General features: G+C 46.8%; 1 protein-coding gene across 2 annotated transcripts in view; it reads right to left on the reverse strand.

Annotated features, from left to right (window-relative positions):
* The window catches only part of TTBK2 (tau tubulin kinase 2), a 154759-nt gene that overhangs the window by 100399 nt on the left and 32762 nt on the right, over window positions 1-21598 (reverse strand). For both annotated transcript variants that reach the window (XM_038741272.1, XM_038741273.1), the window contains exon 3: window positions 16641-16788. In XM_038741272.1, the coding sequence (XP_038597200.1) occupies window positions 16641-16788 (148 nt within the window). The remainder of the gene's footprint in view (window positions 1-16640; window positions 16789-21598) is intronic.

A 21598-nucleotide genomic window follows, 5' to 3' on the forward strand; every position in this document is an offset into this window, starting at 1 on the left:
CCACAGCACCTGTATATGGCGATGATGATGGCATTTATTAAGCGCTTACTATGTACTTGGTGTACATATATACGCCTGTATTTATGTACATGTTTGTACATATTTATTTATTTTACTTGTACACATTTATTTGATTTATTTTATTTTGTTAATGTGTTTTGTTTTGTTGTCTGTCTCCCCCTTCTAGACTGTGAGCCCGCTGGTGGGTAGGGACCGTCTCTAAATGCTGCCAACTAATGTTGCTCTGCACACAGTAAGCGCTCAATAAATACAACTGAATGAATGAATGAATGAATGAATATGCAGGCTGAACTAGAGAAATGAGTCAAGGATAATGCCAAGCTTATGGGCTTGTGAGACGGGGGGCTGGGGGGGGGACAGTGGCGATGTCTACAGTGATAGGAAACTCATGAGGAAGACAGGGTTTGGGTGGGAAGATTATGAGTTCTGTCTGGTAATAATAATAATGATAGTAATGGTATTTGTTAAGCGCTCACTATGTGCAAAGCACTGTCCTAAGCGCTGGAGGGGATATGAGGTGATCAGGTTGCCCCACGGGGGGCTCACGGTCTTCATCCCCATTTTCCAGATGAGGCCCAGAGAAGTGAAGTGAGTTGCCCAAAGTCACCCAGCTGAAAAGCGACGGAGCCGGGATTCGAACCCATCACCTCTGGCTCTCAAGCCTGTGCTCCTTCCACTGAGCCACGCTGCTTCACAGGAGTAGAGATGTCCTGACGGCGGGAGGAAACGTAAGACTGCAGAGGAGGAGGAAGGCGAAGGATGGAGAGGGAAATTTGGGAATCCACTGCATAGAGACGGTAGTTGAAGCCGTGGGAGCAAATGAGTTCTCCGAGGAAAGGGATTCATTCATTCATATTTATTGAGCGCTTACTGTGTGCAGAGCACTGTACTAAGTGCTTGGGAAGTTCAAGTTGGCAACATAAAGAGACAGTCCCTACCCAACAAGGGGCTCACAGTCTAGAAAAGGGAGACAGACAACAAAACAAAACATGTGGACAGGTGTCAAATCGTCAGAACAAATAAAGCTAGATGAACATCATTAACAAAATAGAATACTACATATGTACAAGTAAAATAAATAGAGTAATAAATCTGTACAAATGAATATACAGGTGCCGTGGGGAGTGGGGAGGGGAGGAGGAGAGGATGGAGATGGAGAATCGAAGGGGACTCGGAACGGAGCTTTGAGGGACTCCCAAAGTTAGGAGGTGGGAAGTGGCGCGGTCAGAGAAAGGAGGAAACTTGGGAAAGGACCATGTCAGCGAAGCCTAGGTGAGATAATAATAATAATAATGGCATTTATTAAGCACTTACTATGTGCAAAGCACCATTCTAAGTGCTGGGGAGGTTACAAAGTGATCAGCTTGTCCCACGGGGGGGCTCACAGTCAATCCCTCTTGACAGATGAGGGAACTGAGGCCCAGAGAAGTGAAGTGACTTGCCCAAAGTCACACAGCTGACAACTGGAGGGATGGGGATTTGAACCCACGACCACCGACTCCAAAGGCCGGGCTCTTTCCACTGAGCCGCGCTGCTTCTGAGATGCTGTTTCCAGGAAAGGGGGATGGCCCATCGTGGCGAAGGCAGCACAGAGGGGTGGAGGAGGATTAGGGGAGAAGAGAGGCCATTGGTCTGGGCGAGACGGACGTCGTTGTCGACCTCAGAGAGGGTTGTTTCTGCGAAATGAAGTGGGTGGAAACTAGAATCCAGGAGGTCACGTGGAGACGTGGAGGAGAGGTAGAGGAGACACCAAATACACAAACCTGGCTCGAGGAGTTTGGAGAAGATGGTAGGAGGAAGGTGGGGTGATGGCTGGAAGGGGCCAAAAAGGGGCAAGAGGTGTTGGGTTTTTGTTTTCATTACAATAGCGGACTCAAGGGCATGTTTCAAAGCCCTGGAGAAGGAGTGATTCATTCACTCATTCATTCAATCGTATTCGAGGACGGCGATCAGGAAGGGAATCAATCAATCGGTCAATCAATGGTATTTATTGAGCTCTTACTGTGTGCGGAGCACTGGACTAAGGGCTCGGGAGCGTTGGTAGACACATTCCCCGCCCACGAGCTTACAGTCTAGAAAGACGGAGGCGGCAATTTTCGATAAGGTGGGCAGGGATGGCGTATGCGAAGGGGGTTGGAATGTGTTGTCTATCAGCAAACTTGGCATGACTGACTCCATCTTGTGTATACCTACAGTCACCCTTTATTTTGTGCAGACCGAAAGCTCAAGATTTTGAACAGCCTTGAAAGACTCCCACTACTGGGAAGAAAGGAGGAAGAATGGGAGTCTGGGGAAAAGATGGAGAAGGAGCGGTCCTCCTTTCTTCTTCTCCTGCTCACTTTCTTCATTCCTTAATCTCCCTTAAGGAGAAGCAGCATGGCTCAGTGGAAAGAGCACAGGCTTTGGAGTCAGAGGTCATGGGTTCAAATCCCGGCTCCACAAATTGTCAGCTGTGTGACTTTGGGCAAGTCACTTCACTTCTCTGGGCCTCAGTTACATCTGTAAAATGGAGATTAAAACTGTGAGCCCCCCGTGGGACAACCTGATCACTTTGTAACCTCCCCAGCGCTTAGAACAGTGCTTTGCACATAGTAAGCGCTTAATAAATGCCATTATTATTATTATTATTATTGTTATTATCCAAAGTGGCTCCTCTCTGCGTGGAACGTCCCCATCCTGTGTTGACCGTTATCTCCCGATAACATCTTGTAAACTGGGATTTTAACACTAACCAAACCATGACAAACGGTCGTACTTTAACTTAGGATCTAGGAATGCCAAAGTCTCACGTATGGCACAACTCTCAGGAATCCTTTGTGTAGCTCGGATAAAAGAGGAAAAAGCGGCTGGGATCGGGGCTGCTTGTCACTCGTACCTCTCCCGGCCACTTTCCTTCTTTACTGCTCTATCTGAACTCATGTCATGTCATATGTTGCCAACTTGTACTTCCCAAGCGCTTAGTACAGTGCTCTGCACACAGTAAGCGCTCAATAAATATGATTGATTGATTGATTGGTGTCTCCGAGTCATTTTTCCTATCTGCGTCACCACCTTGGGAAGCAGTGTGGCTCAGTGGAAAGAGCACAGGCTTTGGAGTCAGAGCCCACGGGTTCAAATCCCGACCCCGCCACTTGTCAGCTGGGTGACTTTGGGCAAGTCACCTCACCTCTCTGGGCCTCGGTTCCCTCATCCGTAAAATGGGAATGAATAATAATAATAATAATAATAACAATGATGGCATTTATTAAGCGCTTACTATGTGCAAAGCACTGTTCTAAGCGCTGGGGGGATACAAGGCGATCAGGTTGTCCCATGTTGGGCTCACAGTCTTCATCCCCATTTTGCAGATGAGGTAACTGAGGCACAGAGAAGTGAAGTGACTTGCCCAAAGTCACACAGCTGACAAGTGGCGGAGCCGGGATGAAGACAGTGAGCCCCTCGTGGGACAACCTGATTACCTCGTATCCACCCCAGTGCTTAGAACAGTGCTTTGCACATAGTAAGTGCTTAATAAATGCCACCATTATTATTATATGTAATTTTATTTATTTGTATTGATGTCCCAAGCGCTTAGTACAGTGCTCTGCACACAGTAAGCACTTAATAGTAACGATGGTATTTGTTATGCGCTTACTATGTGCAAAGCACTGTTCTAAGCGCTGGGGGGATACAAGGTGATCAGGTTGCACATAGTAAGCTCTTAACAAATGCCATCATCATTATTATTATTATTATTATTACACGAACCCTGCGGCTGATTTACACCGGTTAATCTATTTTGCCCCCTACTTCGATAACGCCACCGAGGAAAGACGGGAACGTCAGAGAAGGGATGGGGGAGGAAGGGGAATTTGAGAGGAACAGGGGGGAAGGTTTTGCTCTATGACTCCAAAGCACACACCGAAAAGGACAGGGAAATGTCTCCGAACTGCTCCGCAGAGTCAGCCCAGGGGTAAGGCCTGACAAGAAAGCTGAAGGAAATCACGGGAACGATTCCCCCGCACCAGGGAAACCCTACACACCACCGCAGACGCTCCCTGCCCAGAGCTATAACCGCAGAATGATGTTGCCTGGGCAGCCCGCCGTAGGGACAGCAGTGCAAGAATATACAAGGAAGAAGAAAATGGAACCAAAGGGTCTGTTTACTCTTCAGGAGGCTTCAAACCAAACTAGAGATCTCCAGGGCCACAGTGTTTTCCAACCCCCTCTACTGTACGCAGCGTGGCTCAATGGAAAGAGCCCGGGCTTTGGAGCCAGAGGTCACGGGTTCAAATCCCGGCTCCGCCAACTGTCAGCTGGGTGACTCTGGGTAAGCCACTTCACTTCTCTGGGCCTCACTGACCTCATTTGTAAAATGGGGATTAAGACTGTGAGCCCTCCGTGGGACAACCTGATCGCCTTGTGACCTCCCCGGCGCTTAAGAACAGGGCTTTGCACATAGTAAGTGCTTAAAAATAAAGGCTCAGTGGAAAGAGCCTGGGCTTTGGAGCCAGAGGTCGTGGGTTCAAATCCTGGCTCCGCCAATTGTCAGCTGTGTGACTCTGGGTAAGTCACTTCATTTCTCTCTGCCTCAGTTCCCTCATTTGTAAAATGGGGATTAAGACTGTGAGCCCTCCGTGGGACGACCTGATCACCTTGTGACCTCCCCAGCACTTAAGAACAGGGCTTTGCACATAGTAAGCACTTAAAAATAAAGGCTCAGTGGAAAGAGCCCGGGCTTTGGAGCCAGAGGTTGTGGGTTCAAATCCCGGCTCCGCCAACTGTCAGCTGTGTGACTTTGGACAAGTCACTTCACTTCTCTCCGCCTCAGTTCCCTCATCTGGAAAATGGGGATTACGACTGTGAGCCCTCTGTGGGACAACCTGATCACCTTGTAACCTCCCTGGCGCTTAGAACAGTGATTTGCACACAGTAAGCGCTTAATATATACCATTATTATTATTATTAGGCAAGCCACTTCACTGGGCCTCCGTCACCTCATCGGTAAAACAGGGATTGAGACCGTGAGCCCCACGTGGGACAGGGACTGCGTCCAACCCAATTTACCCGTGCCCACCCCGGCGCTTAGTTCAGTGCCTGGCCCGTAGTAAGCACTTTAACAAATACCGCTATTAATAATAATAATAATAATGATGGTATTTGTTAAGCGCCTACTATGTGCCAAGCACTGTTCTAAGCACTGGGGAGGTTACAAGGTGATCAGGCGGTCCCACGGGGGGCTCACAGTTTTAACCCTCCTGCCAGTCTGTTCTCGGAACAGATCCATCAACACTGCCGTCAGGAAATACTCAAGAGCAATCGGCAAGAAAGGATGAAGAACAATAAAGTCCTGGAATAAAGACAGTCTACTCATAGTGGTACTATGCCTTCTTCAACTAAAATGTGCTGGGTGTTTCCCCTGAGAAAATGGATGAAACCCTGCTGCTGTGTGGAGAGATGAAAGAGGGCGTTCATTAAGTCAATCCGAGTATTTTTATTACTGTGTGCGGGGTCTTGTCCTAAGGACTTGGGAGAATACACCAGGAGCAAAACACGCAACCCTGGCCCTCAAAGAGTTTATAATCTGACGGGGGAAACACGCGGGCATAATAATAATGGCATTTATTACCTTATTACATATTTATTACTCTATTTATTTATTTATTTTACTTGTACATATCTATTCTATTTATTTTATTTTGTTAGTATGTTTGGTTTTGTTCTCTGTCTCCCCCTTTTAGACTGTGAGCCCACTGTTGGGTAGGGACTGACTCTATATGTTGCCAACTTGTACTTCCCAAGTGCTTAGTATAGTGCTCTGCACACAGTAAGCGCTCAATATGACTGATTGATTTATTAAGCGCCTACTATGTGCAAAGCACTGTTCTAAGCACCGGGTAAATTCTGTATAAATACTGACAGCAGGAGGCAGAAGAAATGAAGAACTTGGTGGGAAAGGAACTCAAAAGAGGAAGAGATCAAAAATAAGTGGCTGTACCTAAGTGTGGTGACGGATGTGGAAAATGCATAAACCCTCAAAGTGACTTCTGAGTTGATGTGCTTCGGGGGTAGGATGTTAATTGGAAATGGTTTCCTAGAGGAGAAGCGGCGTGGCTTGGTGGAAAGAGCCCGGGCTTTGCAGTCTGAGGTCATGGGTTCAAATCCCGGCTCCGCCGCTTGTCAGCTGGGTGACTTCGGGCAAGTCACTTCACTTCTCTGGGCCTCAGTTCCCTCATCTGTAAAATGGGGGTTAAAACTGTGAGCCCCCCATGGGACAACCTGATCACCTTGTAACCTCCCCAGCTCTTAGAACAGTGCTTTGCACAGAGTAAGTGCTTAATAAATGCCATTATTATTATTATTATTGTTATATATGCAATGAAACTAGCTGAAAATATGCAGTTCTTCTTCAGGCCGAGGAAGACAGGTAGCCCTTAGAGTGTTTTGAAGGGGAAAAGGTGGTTGAAGGGCAACCAGAAAAGAGGTGCAGAGAAAACACTTCAAGACGGTCATCAAAGGAAACCTTGGCCAACGCGGCACTCAAAGACAAAAAGCCGGAGACCCCTAAGGCAGGCTGTCACCTGTTTTTGAGTCTGAGCTTTGAGAGGATTTTGAGCCCAATCTGCAGAAGTAAAAACGGCGGCAGTCACTTCAAACACGACCCCAGGATGAGCTCTGCGTGTGACGGCGTCATCATTCCCCACTCTTCTTCTAGCCTGGCGCGCACACAGAGGAGGCTTCGACGTCACTGACGCCATGGAGAAGCAGCGTGGTACAGTGGAAAGAGCCCGGGCTTTGGAGTCAGAGGTCAGGGGTTCGAATTCCGCCAAGCGTCAGCTGGGTGACTTTGGGCAAGTCACTTCACTCCTCTGGGCTTCGGTTTCCGCATCTGGCCACTACCGGGTGGACTGCGGTGGGTGGCTTCTCCGGCCTGGAGCCCATGGGGCTCATTTGGGCCCTGGCGCCCGCCCGGCCCCTGTGGCGACTGGTCAAGCGGGACGTGCGGACCCCGTTCCCCGTCGAGCTGCAGGTACTGGACGGCCACGACCCCGCGGCCGGGCACGAGCGGGCCTCCGTGGCCCCGGGGGTCAGGAGGATCCCCGTGCGCCAAGGCAAGGTGCGAGCCACCCTCTTCTTGCCCCCAGGAGCAGGACCCTTTCCTGGAGTTATTGACCTGCCTGGGAAGCGCTTAGTACAGTGCTCTGCACACAGTAAGCGCTCAGTAAATACGACTGATTGATTGGAAAGTACAAGTTGGCAACATATAGAGACGGTCCCTATCCAACAGTGGGCTCACAGTCTAGATGGGGGAGACAGACAACAAAACAAAACAAAACATATAAACCAAATAAAATAAATAGAATAACTATGTACAAGCAAAATAAATAGAGTAATAAATACATACAGACATATATACATATACACAGGTGTTCACTTCACCAGGCCACACTACTGAACGAAAATTTTGGTTATGCGTAAGAAAGAACCTCTTTGTTCCAGGGGTAATTAGACCATTCATTCAATTGTATTTATTGAGTGCTTACTGTGTGCAGAGCACTGTGCTAAGTGCTTGGGAAGTACAAGTCGGCAACATATAGAGACAGGCCCTACCCGACAGCGGGCTCACAGTCTAGAAGGGGGAGACAGACGACAAAACGAAACATATTGACAAAATAAAATAAACAGAATAGATGCGGTCGGTGTACCTTCCCGAGAGCATCCTCGAGCTTCCTGAGACTGAGCAGCCAAAAAACCACCAGGCCATAAAAGCACCGGGAAGGGGAAGCAATCTGGAGGAACGCCGACGCTGGTTCTCGAGAAAGACGGCTGATTCATCAGCTAATTGAGAGACCCAATACTGATTATGCCAAATTCATTCATTCAGTCATATGTATTGAGTGCTTACTGTGTGCAGAGCACTGTACTAAGCGCGTGGGAAGTACAAGTTGGCAACATAAATCAATCACGGCAGGAGGAAAAAGAGTACTGCAGAGTTGGATAAAAAAATTATGCCGGCCTTCTTTCAGAGGAGAGAGTGAGACCCTCCGAAAAGATGTATCATTAATGTTATTTGATTTTTGATTCCTCCACCTCTGAAACCTCAGGGCCACTTGTTCATTCATTCAATCGTATTTATTGAGCGCTTACTGTGTGCAGAGCACTGTACTAAGCACTTGGGAAGTACAAGTTGGTAACATATAGAGGCGGTTCCTACCCAAAAGTAGGCTCACAGTCTAGAAGGGGGAGACAGACAACAAAACAACACATATTAACAAAATAAAACAAATAGAATAGTAAATATCATCATCATCATCATCAATCGTATTTATTGAGCGCTTACTATGTGCAGAGCACTGTACTAAGTGCTTGGGAAGTACAAATTGGCAACATATAGAGACAGTCCCTACCCAACAGTGGGCTCACAGTCTAAAAGGGGAAGACAGAGAACAAAACCAAACATACAAACAAAATAAAATAAATAGGATAGATATGTACAAGTAAAATAAATAGAGTAATAAATATGTACAAACATATATACATATATACAGGTGCTGTGGGGAAGAGAAGGAGGTAAGATGGGGGGGATGGAGAGGGGGACGAGGGGGAGAGGAAGGAAGGGGCTCAGTCTGGGAAGGCCTCCTGGAGGAGGTGAGCTCTCAGCAGGGCCTTGAAGGGAGGAAGAGAGCTAGCTTGGCGGGTGGGCAGAGGGAGGGCATTCCAGGCCCGGGGGAGGACGTGGGCCGGGGGTCGATGGTGGGACAGGCGAGAACGAGGTACAGTGAGGAGATCAGCGGCGGAGGAGCGGAGGGTGCGGGCTGGGCTGGAGAAGGACAGAAGGGAGGTGAGGTACGAGGGGGCGAGGGGATGGACAGCCTTGAAGCCCAGGGTGAGAAGTTTCTGCCTGATATGTACATATCAAGTAAAACTGGAATGGACTATACCAAGGTAGTTTTCAGAATCTCAAGGCCTGGAAATAATTTTTAATAGAACGTTAACCATCTGCATTGGATGTTTAGGTTTCGAATTTTACATATTCTTGGACATTTTCACCACGTTACCCATTCCCTTCTACCTAGACTGTGAGCCCCATGCGAGACATGACCTGTGTCCAATCTATCGGTATTTATTAAACACAAACTGGGGCAGAGCACTGTGCTAAGCACTTGGGAGAGTACGGTACAACAGAGTTAGCAGACATGTTCCCTGCCCACAAAGAACTTATAGTCTAGAAGACTGCGCAACCCGGTTTGGGAAGCAGCTTGGCCTCGTGGAAAGAGCACAGGCTTGGGATGGAGGACCTGGGTTCTTATCGCAGCTCTGTCACTCTTACCCCCTCCATGTGACCTGGGACAAGTCACAATCTTTCTGCCTCAGTTTCCTCACCTGCAAAATGGGGATTAAATTCTACTCCTTTCTTAGATTGTGCTCCCAATATGGGGCAGGGATTGTGACCCAATTACCTTGTCTCTACCTTGGCACTCAGCACATAGTAAGTGCTGAACGAGTACGATTATCCTTATTAGCTCCAGTTTTCCTGGGGGAGAGGGGCATCCGTCAACTGGCCCGTCCCTCCTCTGCTCTGCTCTGGCTCCGGCTTATTTCAAATCTGAGGACCTTCCCGAAGAAATCAATGACCTGGATCTGGAGTATTTTGAAGAGGCTCACTCTCACTCACTCAATCTTATTTATTGAGTGCTTACTGTGTGCAGAGCACTGGACTAAGCGCTTGGGAAGTCCAAGTGGGCAACATATAGAGACGGTCCCTACCCAGCAGCGGGCTCACAGTCTAGAAGGGGGAGACAGACAACAAAACAAAACATATAAACCAAATAAAATAAATAGAATAAATATGTACAAGTAAAATAAATAAATACAGTAATAAATATGTACAAACATATATACATATATACAGGTGCTGTGGGGAGGGGAAGGAGGTAAGGTGGGGGGGATGACCAGCTTGAGCTCTGCTACTGGCACAAGTCTCTCCACTCTTCAAAATCCTCAAATTCATTCAATCGTATTTATTGAGTGCTTACTGTGTGCAGAGCACTGGACTAAGTGCTTGGGAACCACAAGTTGGCAACATATAAAGACGGCCCCTACCCAAAAATGGGCTCATGGAGGCTGTGGATTATATGCTGCAACATCCAAAGCCTATATTCATTGCCCCAGGCTGAAGTGGATGCTGCTTCTACCACCTGAAGACTATTCACTGGGATTTATATGTTGCTGACTTGTACTTCCCAAGTGCTTAGTACAGTGCTCTGCACACAGTAAGCGCTCGATAAATACGATTGAATGAATGAATGAAAATGGGGATGAAGACTGTGAGCCCCCGGTGGGACAACCTGATCACCTTGTAACCTCCCCAGCGCTTAGAACGGGGCTTTACACACAGTAAGCGTTTTATAAATGCCATCATTATTATTATTTCTTACTACAAAAGACAATCCCGTAAACAGAGAGGGGTCACGGAGCAGGAGAATTGCAGGATACGGAGAAAGTGTTAGATTGGGTAGGGACTGACTCTATATGTTGCCGACTTGTACTTCCCAAGCGCTTAGTACAGTGCTCTGCACACAGTAAGCGCTCGATAAATACAATTGAATGAATGAATGAAAATGGGGATGAAGACTGTGAAACTGTTAGATTGGGTAGGGACCGTCTCTATATGTTGCCGACTTGCACTTCCCAAGCGCTTAGTACAGTGCTCTGCACACAGTAAGCGCTCGATAAATATGATTGAATGAATGAATGAATGAATGAATTTCACAGATCGTTGCTGCAAGAGAACTGACGTTGGGAAACCTAAAGTGAGGAGGGAAGAGAAACAAATTTCAGCACACAGTTGAACAAAACCTCAGACAGTGCTGTATCCCAGACGCTTATGGGGAGTCAACTGCCACCAATGCCTCCGCAGGGCACGCTGCAATAAACTCTGAGAGGATGGTAAGCGGCAAAAGTGAAAACGGTGCGAGGCAATCATCAGAACTGTACAATAAGGGACAATCTCTGTGTGAGCAACAATCTGATCAGAAATGTATGTCCTGCATTGCCTGAAAAGGTCATTCAGGAAACCATAATTCAGTTTCACCGTCCGTGACATCTTCAGTTATGAAGTGTACACACACACACACACACACACACACATAATAATAATAATAATGATGGAATTTGTTAAGCGCTTACTATGTGCAAAGCACTGTTCTACACGCTGGGGAGGTTCCAAGGTGATCAGGTTGTCCCACGGGGGGGCTCACAGTCTTAATCCCCATTTTCCAGATGAGGTCACTGAGGCCCAGAGAAGTGAAGTGACTTGCCCAAAGTCACACAGCTGAAAAGTGGTGGAGTCAGGATTTGAACCCATGACCTCTGACTCCAAAGCCCGGGCTCTTTCCACTGAGCCACAGTGCTTCTCGTGGCTCAGTAATAATAATAATAATAATAATAATAATAATAATGATGGTATTTGTTAAGCGCTTACTATGTGCAAAGCACTGTTCTAAGCGCTGGGGAGGTTACAAGGTGATCAGGTTGTCCCACGGGAGGGCTCACAGTCTTCATCCCCATTTTCCAGATGAGGTCACTGAGGCCCAGAGAAGTGAAGTGACTTGCCCAGAGTCACACAGCTGACAAGTGGTGGAGACAGTATTTGAACCCATGACCTCTGACTCCAAAGCCTGGGCTCTTTCCACTGAGCCATGCTGCTTCTCGTGGCTCAGTAATAATAATAATAATAATAATAATAATAATAATGATGATGATGGTAGTTGTTAAATGTTTACTATGTGCAAAGCACTGTTCTAGGCGCTGGGCAGGTTACAAGGTGATCAGGTTGTCCCACGGTGGGGCTCACAGTCTTCAACCCCATTTTCCAGATGAGGTACCTGAGGCCCAGAGAAGTGAAGCAACTTGCCCAAAGGCACCCAGCCGACAACTGGCGGAGCCGGGATTTGAACCCACGACCTCTGACTCCAAAGCCCGGTCTCTTTCCACTGAGCCACGCTGCTTCTCTTGGCTCAGTACCCGGGCCCTCACCCAGATATACGCATTTGTGCGCGCACCCGACACACAGAGAGACAGGCAAAGAAGAGTTAAAGAAGAAGAGTTAAAGAAGAGCAAATAGGTGACCGCTTCTGCATTCATTCATTCAATCGTATTTATTGAGCGCTTACTGTGTACAGAGCACTGTTCATCTCAGAGGGTCTCTTTGTGCCCTACGAAGTTGCGGAAGAGGGAAAACTACCCACTGGCTGCTGACTATATGGGTATATGTTTGTACGTATTTATTACTCTATTTATTTATACATATTTATTCTATTTATTTTATTTTGTTAATATATTTTGCTTTGTTGTCTGTCTCCCCCTTCTAGACTGTGAGCCTACTGTTGGGTAGGGACCGTCTCTCTATGTTGTCAACTTGGACTTTCCAAGTGCTTAGTACAGTGCTCTGCACACAGTAAGCGCTCAATAAATATGATTGATTGACTGATTGATTGACTGGCTTGAGCTTGGGTGTGAGATGGCCTCTGCTATCCTGCAACTCCCGGGAACCCAGCTCCTGTATGTTTTCTCAAAAATGTACACAGAGCAGCTAAAAGAGGCAGGAGAGAAGCAGGAGAGAGGCTACGGCTGCATCCCTACCAGAATCCCAAGGAGCAAGTGAGTTGCCGCCTATTCCCAAATGAATCCGCCACGAGAGTAGAGAATCCACACACTGGGAACGGGCGGACGGGGAAAGAAGTGGTTTTTCTCCACTGCGGACCCCAGAGGTTATTTCATTCGGTCGTATTTATTGAGCGCTTCCTGTGTGCAGCGTTATTTCAGCCCTGTGCCTTCCTCCTCAAGAAGTACAGACGGGATCGACAAGGATAATGAAGGTAGAAATGGAGCTGAAAGCTTCCGACGTGATCTCAGCTTTGCACGACTCAAGAGACCCGATCGGACAGGCCGAGAGATCCGGAGAAACGCTAACAAGAGCTACGGCTAAACAATGGGCTCTAATCCCGGCTCTGCTGCTTGTCTGCTGTGTGACCCTGGGCAAGTCACTTCACCGTGCCTCAGTTCCCTCATCTGTAAAATGGGGCCTGAGACTGTAAGCCCCACGTAGGACAGGGACTGGGTCCAACCCGATTTATCTGTACCCACCCCAGCGCTTAGCTCAGTGCCCGGCACACAGTGAGGGCTTAAATACCGTTATTAATAAATCCTCCTGCCAATTTGTTGTGAATTAGCTTTTAAAGGGACTACAAGGAAATCATCTTACTTCCTGTAGTTGAACTAGTTCACTCATTCAATCATATTTATTGAGCGCTTACTGTGTGCAGAGCACTGTACTAAGTGCTTGGCACTGTCTTAGTCCTTTATAAACAAAATCACCACTTGGTCTTTGCTTAACTTTTGTCAGTTGGATGCCTTTATTTCCAGATCAATCAATCAATCGATCATATTTATTGAGCGCTTACTATGTGCAGAGCACTGTACTAAGCGCTTGGGAAGTACAAATTGGCAACATCTAGAGACAGTCCCTACCCAACAGTGGGCTCACAGTTTAAAAGGGGGAGACAGAGAACAAAACCAAACATACTAACAAAATAAAATAAATAGAATAGATATGTACAAGTAAAATAGAGTAATAAATATGTACAAACATATATACATATATACAGGTGCTGTGGAGAAGGGAAGGAGGTAAGATGGGGTAATAAATTACCGTTATTAATAAATCCTCCTGCCAATTTGTTGTGCATTAGCTTCTAAAGGGACTACAAGGAAATCGTCTTACTTCCTGTAGTTGAACTAGTTCATTCATTCAATCGTATTTACTGGGCGCTTACTGTGTGCAGAGCACTGGACTAAGCGCTTGGCACTGTCTTAGTCCTTTATAAACAAAATCACCATTTGGCCTTTGCTTAACTTTTGCCAGTTGGACGCCTTTATTTCCAGATCTCTCTGCCCACTGGCTGGATTGGTGAATCATGCCATTTCGCTCTTCGCTGGCAATCGGATAAGGATATTGCGGAGTCCTGGGCGGGCCACCGGTCGCCCAAGACCCGAAAAACAGAATAGTTACTTGGGAGAGTCAAGGGTTCGGACGCGAAATTTCGCAAGAAACCGTCCGCTGACGAGGTGGACAGGAAACGGAGAATGGACGAGGATCAGGAATACGTCTACGTAATTGTTCACAGAACGGCTCTCTGCGTTTTATTTTGGGGTGAAGCAATCTCTCCTTTGGGACACATTCATTCATTCAGTCGTATTTATTGAGCGCTTACTGTGTGCAGAACACTGTACTGAGCGCTTGGCAAAAGCAGGCTGTAATACTACAGAGCATTAAGGAGTCTTCTCACTTCCCCCTCTCCATCCCCCCGACCTTACCTCCTTCCCTTCCCCACAGCACTTGTATATATGTGTATATGTTTGTACGTATTTGTTACACGATTTATTTATTTATTTTACTTGTACATATTTATTCTATTTATTTTATTTTGTTAATATGTTTTGTTTTGTTCTCTGTCTCCCCCTTCTAGACCGTGAGCCCAGGGACCGTCTCTAGATGTTGCCAACTTGTACTTCCCAAGCGCTTAGTCCAGTGCTCTGCACACAGTAAGCGCTCAATAAATACGATTGAATGAATGAAAGAATGAATGGAAACCTCCCCCAAAGACAAGTATAAAGCAGAACGGCCACCCTCGGGGCATCTGGGGAATTATTCCTTGAATCTCTATGACACTTTTTAAGGGTATTTATTAGGTATTTACCATGTGCTGGGCACTGTACTAAGCACTGAGGTAGATGCACATAGTAAGCGCTTAACAAATACCAAAATTATTATTATGCAAGACCATGCGATTGGACACAGTCCACGTTCCACTTGGGGCTCACCGCTTTAATCCCCATTTTACAGATGAGGGAACTAAGGCGCCAAGAAGCGAAGCGACCTCCCCAAGGTCACACGGCTGACGAGCGGCAGAGTCGTGATTAGAACCCAGGTCCTTCTCACTCCCGGGTCTGTGCTCTTTCCACTAGGCCATACACTGCTGCTCTTATTTTTCTCCTTTTATTTTTCCCAAGTGCTTTTCCGCTCCTCTGCCCTCGGAATGGGCCTGTGAGGTGGGAAGAAGCGGGGATTACTATCATTCGATCGTATCTATTGAGCGCTTACTGGGTGCGGAGCACTGTACTAAGCGCTTGGGAAGTACAAGTTGGCACCATAATTACTATCCCCATTTAACGGATTCATTCATTCATTCACTCGCATTTATTGAGCGCTTACTGTGTGCAGAGCACTGTACCAAGCACTTGGGAAGTCCGAGTTGGCAACATCTAGAGACGGTCCCTACCCAACAACGGGTTCACGGTCTAGAATGGGGAGAGGGACAACAAAACAAAACATATTAACAAAATAAAATAAATAGAATATCCTCTATCCACTGAGTCATGCAGTAGAGTTGCTAGACATGATCCCTGCCTACTAGGGGCTTGCACTCCAGAGACGGGAGGCAGACATTAAAACAGATTACAGTTTGGGAAAACGTCATCGTATAAGAATAAGTACACAGTGCCATGGGATGGGCCGTGGGAGTCCGAAGGTCGTGGCTGGGCAATTTGTCCGCTTTGGGATCTTGGGCAAGTCACTTAACTTCTCCATGCCTCAGTTACCTCAGCTGTACAATGGGGTTTGCGACTGTGGGCCCAATGCGGAACAGAGACTGCGTCCAATCTGATTTGCTTCGTATCCACCCCAGTGCTTAGAGAAGCAGCGGGGCTCAGTGGAAAGAGCCCGGGCTTTGGAGTCAGAGGTCAGGGGTTCAAATCCCGGCTCCGCCAACTGTCAGCTGTGTGACCCTGGGCAAGTCACCTCACCTCCCTGTGCCTCAGTGGCCTCATCTGCAAAATGGGGCCTCATGTAAGGCTCACAGTCTTATGGATGAGGTAACAGATTCGTTCATTCATTCAATCGTATTTATTGAGCGCTTACTGTGTGCAGAGCACCGTACCAAGCGCTTGGGAAGTCCAAGTCGGAAACATCTAAAGACGGTCCCTGCCCGACAACGGGCTCACAGTCGAGACGGGGGAGACAGACGACAAAACATGTAGACAGGTGTCAAAATCGTCAGAACAAAACAGAACAAACGGAATTAAAGCCATATGCACAAGTTCCAGACATACTTTAATGCCTCTGAAAATGCTAATTCAGAGGGCTAAACGTCAAAAGGTCTTTTAAAGAACATATGAGAAGTTGTGACCTGCTCCTCGTCACCCAGCTGGTCAGTGGCAAAGTGAGCCCATCGTTGGGTAGGGGCCGTCTCTGTATGTTGCCGATGTGGACTTCCCAAGCGCTTAGCACAGTGCTCTGCACACTGTAAGCGCTAAACAAATATGACAGTGAATGACAAATACGACAATGAATGACTACAATCCCGATCTTTCGATTCCAAACCTTGGGCCCTTTCCACAAGGTCAATACTGCTGCTCTTACGTAACATTTGTTCATTAGTTCATTCGCTCGGGAGCGTACAAAATGACAATACAAAGACATATCCCCTGCCCACAGCGAACTTACAGTCCACGTCTACTCAGCCGGGCAGATGGCGGGAAGCGACGATTGTTTTAGCACAAGACACGAGGTCACCTACCTTGCAGTTTCTTCAACACGGCAACTTCCATTTTCAGGACTTGTTTTGGCTGTTGAGCCGACTCGACTTTCAGAGCAACGTTTTCCCGGGTGAGCAAGTCCAGGGCGTCGTAAATTTCGCCAAAGCCCCCACCTCCTATCTTCCTCAACTGCAAGAGAACATACAATGTCGGGAGAAGGAGGTCAAATAGACTATAGGAGCGACGAGACCGAGGTGCCTGATATAGCGATCCTCATAGAAAATGGCAACCAGAGATCATCAGTCATTCTGAAACGGGTATTAGGAGATTAATAGGAGCGACGCGACCCAAGTGCCTAATATATCGATCCTCACAAAAAATGGCAACCAGAGATCATCAGTCATTCTGAAATGGGCATTAGGAGATTAAGTCGGTCTTGCGGCCAGCGACTAGCCTAGGATAAGTAACGCTCGCTACTAGCAAATAATATTCATTTTATTTTACGGACTGGAAAGCTTGAAGCAAGGAAAACTTGGAAAAATAATTCAGAAAAACTGGGGTCATTGAACTGCCACGTTATATGTTCTAACGCTAATACGTTCTACCATCACCATTCATTCATTCATTCAATCGTATTTATTGAGCGCTTACTGTGTGCATTCATTCATTCAATCGTATTTATTGAGCGCTTACTGTGTGCAGAGCCCTGTACTAAGCGCTTGGGAAGTCCAAGTTGGCAACATCTAGAGACGGTCCCTACCCGACAACGGGCTCACAGTCTAGAAGGGGGAGACAGACAACAAAACATATTAACAAAATAAAATAAATAGAATATGTAAATATGAACGAGTAAAATAGAGCAATAAATCCATACAAAGTACTGTGTGGTACGATCATTTGAAAATTACTTTCTTTCTCTTTCTGATTATTCCCTTGCCTTTATTTGAAAAACACGGTGTACAACGTCTCGGTTCTTTGTCGCGGCTCCTCCACTGCCTTCCGATCCCTAACTGGGGGGGACGGCGGGGAGTCCCTCAAGATTCAGTTTTGGGTCCCCATTTTAAACCCACTCCTTCGGGGAACTCGTCCGCTCTCACGATTTCGCCTACCGCCTCTAACCGGACGACTCCATCGCCGGCCTCGTCTCTCTTTCTCGATAGGGTCGGATTTCCTCAAGACTGTGATTGAGAGAATAGGTAATCGTGTTGAGTGTCACTGCTACCTTCCTCCCTCAGTCGCGCCTTCGCAACCATCCCTGCCTCTTCGCCCTTTCCTCAACCTTCCCTCCTCCTCAGCCTCCAATGGAATCAGTACAAACAGTCCTCAGCACATCAGTTTAGGCTCTAAATTCTCCTGCGTAGTCTTAATCCAGCCACTGGCTTGCTGTTCAAACAAAAAAGTCACGCTTTGGTTCTATATCCGGACGCGTGTGCCGGAATCTGAAGGACTTCAAATGTATTCTGGATCTAATTAGAGATTTCCTCCCCAAGTTCTCTAAAATGGTCTGCCGTGTTATTTTAACCGGTGTCTCTGTAGAGAAAAGGTTCTCAAGTGGATCCCTTTCTACTCGGAATCACCAGAATGTCAGAGCAGTTTACTTTACCATTTTGATGACCACTATGAGAGGTCCCTGGAGAGACACGCCGAAGTAACGGATGTGACCCCTCAAGGAGCTTCCATCCGAGGGGGAGACCAGAAGGAAAAATTTAAGGATTTATCCGGAAGGATAAATCACTGCGTGTACGACAGTGAGAGGAGAGATACAAACGACAGGCGCAGTTTAAAAAACAGATACGGGTGTTGGGGTGGCTTGGGGTTAACTTGAATGAGAAAGCGGAACGAATGGCTCCTGGGGGGATTTTAGAAGGGAAATGAAGGGATGATCCCTCATCATTTAACATCACACCACCTCAAAGGTGATGCAGCCCTTTAGTAAGTGATATTAGGTAGGGTGAGGCCACAGCGGGGGTTACTATGTCTAAGTAAAGGAACACAAGTAGGAATAAAATGAATACCTCGCAGACCCTACCCAAATCTCTCCCCAAACAATTCTAACAAAGCCGTCCCACACCTCAACACTGGCCCATTTGGAACTCGTTCTTGTTCGACTCCGCTTCCAAATCTTGCCCGTTTTCCCAAAAAGCAACAGCTCCCGGATCCATCCCTTCTCCATCCCGACAAACTTTCTGCATTCCACATCTCCGGTCACAGCACAATCTCTACCTTCGCTGACTGTGAAATCCCTCAATCTGGCCACCAACTCCTCACCTGCCTTCATTTCATTCAGTCGTATTTATTGAGCGCTTACTGGGTGCAGAGCGCTGTACTAAGCGCTTGGGAAGTACAAGTCGGCAACATCTAGAGACGGTCCCTACCCGACAACGGGCTCACAGTCTAGAAGGGGGGGACGGACAACAAAACACGTGGACAGGTGTCAAGTTATCAGAATAAATAGAAGTACAGCTAGATGCACATCACTGACAAAATAAATAGAATAGTAAATATGGACAAGATGTGCCTTCTCTCCCACGCCCCCACCTCTCCATAAATCTTTCCTGTTCCCCCCCAGAGACCTGCGATCTTTTACCTCCTCCGATTTTCACGTCATCGGGCCTCGTCTGCTCTTCATATCCACACGACTTCTCTCGACGGACAAACCGATGGCCTCAACGCAGCCCTTTCCACTGACCTCAACTCCGTCGCTCTCAATCAATCAATCAATTGTATTTATTGAGTGCTTACTGTGTGCAGAGCACTGTACTAAGCACTTGGGAAGTAAAAGTTGGCAACATATAGAGACAGTCCCTACCCAACAGTGGGCTCACAGTCTAGAAGGGGGAGACACAGAACAAAACCAAACATATTAACAAAATAAAATAAATAGAATAGCTATGTACAAGTAAAATAAATAAATAAATAGAGTAATAAATATGTACAAACTTATATACATATATACAGGTGCTGTGGGGAAGGGAAGGAGGTAAGACAGGGGGATGGAGAGGGGGACGATGGGGAGATGAAGCAATCAATCAATCAATCGTATTTATTGAGTGTTTACTGTGTGCAGAGCACTGTACTAAGCACTTGGGAAGTACAAGTTGGCTCTCCTGTCCCTCCGCCAACCGCCAACTCCATGGTACACTTTTGTTCATTTGATCGTATTTATTGAGTGCTTACTGTTGGCTGGGCACTGGGCTAAGCAATTGGGAAGTACAGATCAGCAACATATCCACTTCCTCCGCTCTTCTCCGTGAGCTATGGAGTACTGCTGGCGTGAATTCGGACGCTGGCCCAACCTGGTCCACCACCAGCTCTTTAATAATAATAATAATAATAATAATAATAATGATAATAATAATAATAGTAATAATAATAATAATGGCATTTATTAAGCACTTACTATGTGCAAAGCACTGTTCTAAGCACTGGGGAGGTTACAAGGTCATCAGGTTGTCCCACGGGCGGCTCCCAGACTTCATCCCCATTTTACAGATGCGGTCACTGAGGCCCAGAGAAGTGAAGTGACTTGCCCAAAGTCACCCAGCTGGCAATTGGCGGAGCCGGGATTTGAACCCCTGACCTCTGACTCCCAAGCCCGGGCTCTTTCCACTGAGCCACGCTGCTTCAATTCGGCTTCCACCCCCTTCACTCCAAGTAACTGCCCAAAGGTTACCGATGACCTCCCTCTTGCTAAATCCATCCTAATCTTCCCTGACTTCTCCAGTTGTCTTTGTTCTTTCCATCGGATTTATTGGGCGCTTACTGAGTGCAAAGCACTGTACTAAGTGCCTAACATGGCCTTCAACACTGAGGGCCACACCATTCTCCTTGAAACATTACCTTACCCTGGCTTCGCTGACATTGTCGCCTCCTGGTTCTCCTCCTAACTCTCTGGTTGCTCCCTCTCAGTCTTTCGGAGGATTGTTTTTTTTCCTTTAATGGGATCTGTTAAGCACGTACTATGTGCCAGACACTGTACTAAGTACTGGGGTAGACAGAAGATAATCAAGTTGGACAAAGTCCTCATCCCACGTGGGGCTCACTGTCTTAATCCCTGGTTCACAGAGGAGGTAACTGAAGCACAGAGAAGTTAAGTGACATGCCCGCGGTCACACAGCAGACGTGTGGTGGAGACAGGATTAGAACCCAGGTCCTCTTGATTGCCAGGCCCAGGCTCTATCTTTTAGGCCACGCAACTTCTCTATTATTAGTTTTGTTTTGTTGTCTGTCTTCCCCTTCTAGACTGTGAGCCCGTTGTTGGATCGGGATCATCTCTAGATGTTGCCGACTTGTACTTCCCAAGCGCTTACTACGGTGCTCGGCACACAGTAAGCGCTCAATAAATATGATTGAATGAATGAGTGAATTATTATCATTATTATTATCCTTTTATGGGAGACTTTTTAACAAATGATTTTAGAAACGCATATGCCGGAGTCACCTATCAAATGATCGATCGATGATATTTATTGAACTATATATGTATATATATAGTATATATATATAGTATATATACATATATATATACTATATATGCGGTGTATATAGTATATATATAGTATAGTACATGGTATATATGTGTGTGTGTATATACAGATACAAATACATAGATAGATGAGCCCCCATCATTCATTCATTCATTTAATCATATTGATTGAGCGTTTAGTCCAGTTTTGAGCACTGGACTAAGCGCTCGGAGATATAAACGTATAGATACATATAGATAGATAGATACACCCCCGTCATTCTTTCATTCACTCATTCATTCATTCATTCGTACTGACTGGGCGCTGCGAGTGTGCGGAGCCCCGGACTGAGCGGTCGGGCGAGATGAGAAATGAACTGAGGGAAAGAGAGACGAGACTGAAATACAGTAAGAAAACTGGGGCTAGAGGAGTAAAGTGAGTAGGCTGGGGTGAAACGGAACGGGAGTGAGGTAGGAGCGAATCGATGGAGGGCCTACTTGATGCGGCGGCGGATTGGAGGTTTCTGAGGAGAA

This window comes from Tachyglossus aculeatus (genome assembly GCF_015852505.1).
Source record: "Tachyglossus aculeatus isolate mTacAcu1 chromosome 12 unlocalized genomic scaffold, mTacAcu1.pri SUPER_6_unloc_1, whole genome shotgun sequence".
NCBI lineage: Eukaryota > Metazoa > Chordata > Mammalia > Monotremata > Tachyglossidae > Tachyglossus > Tachyglossus aculeatus.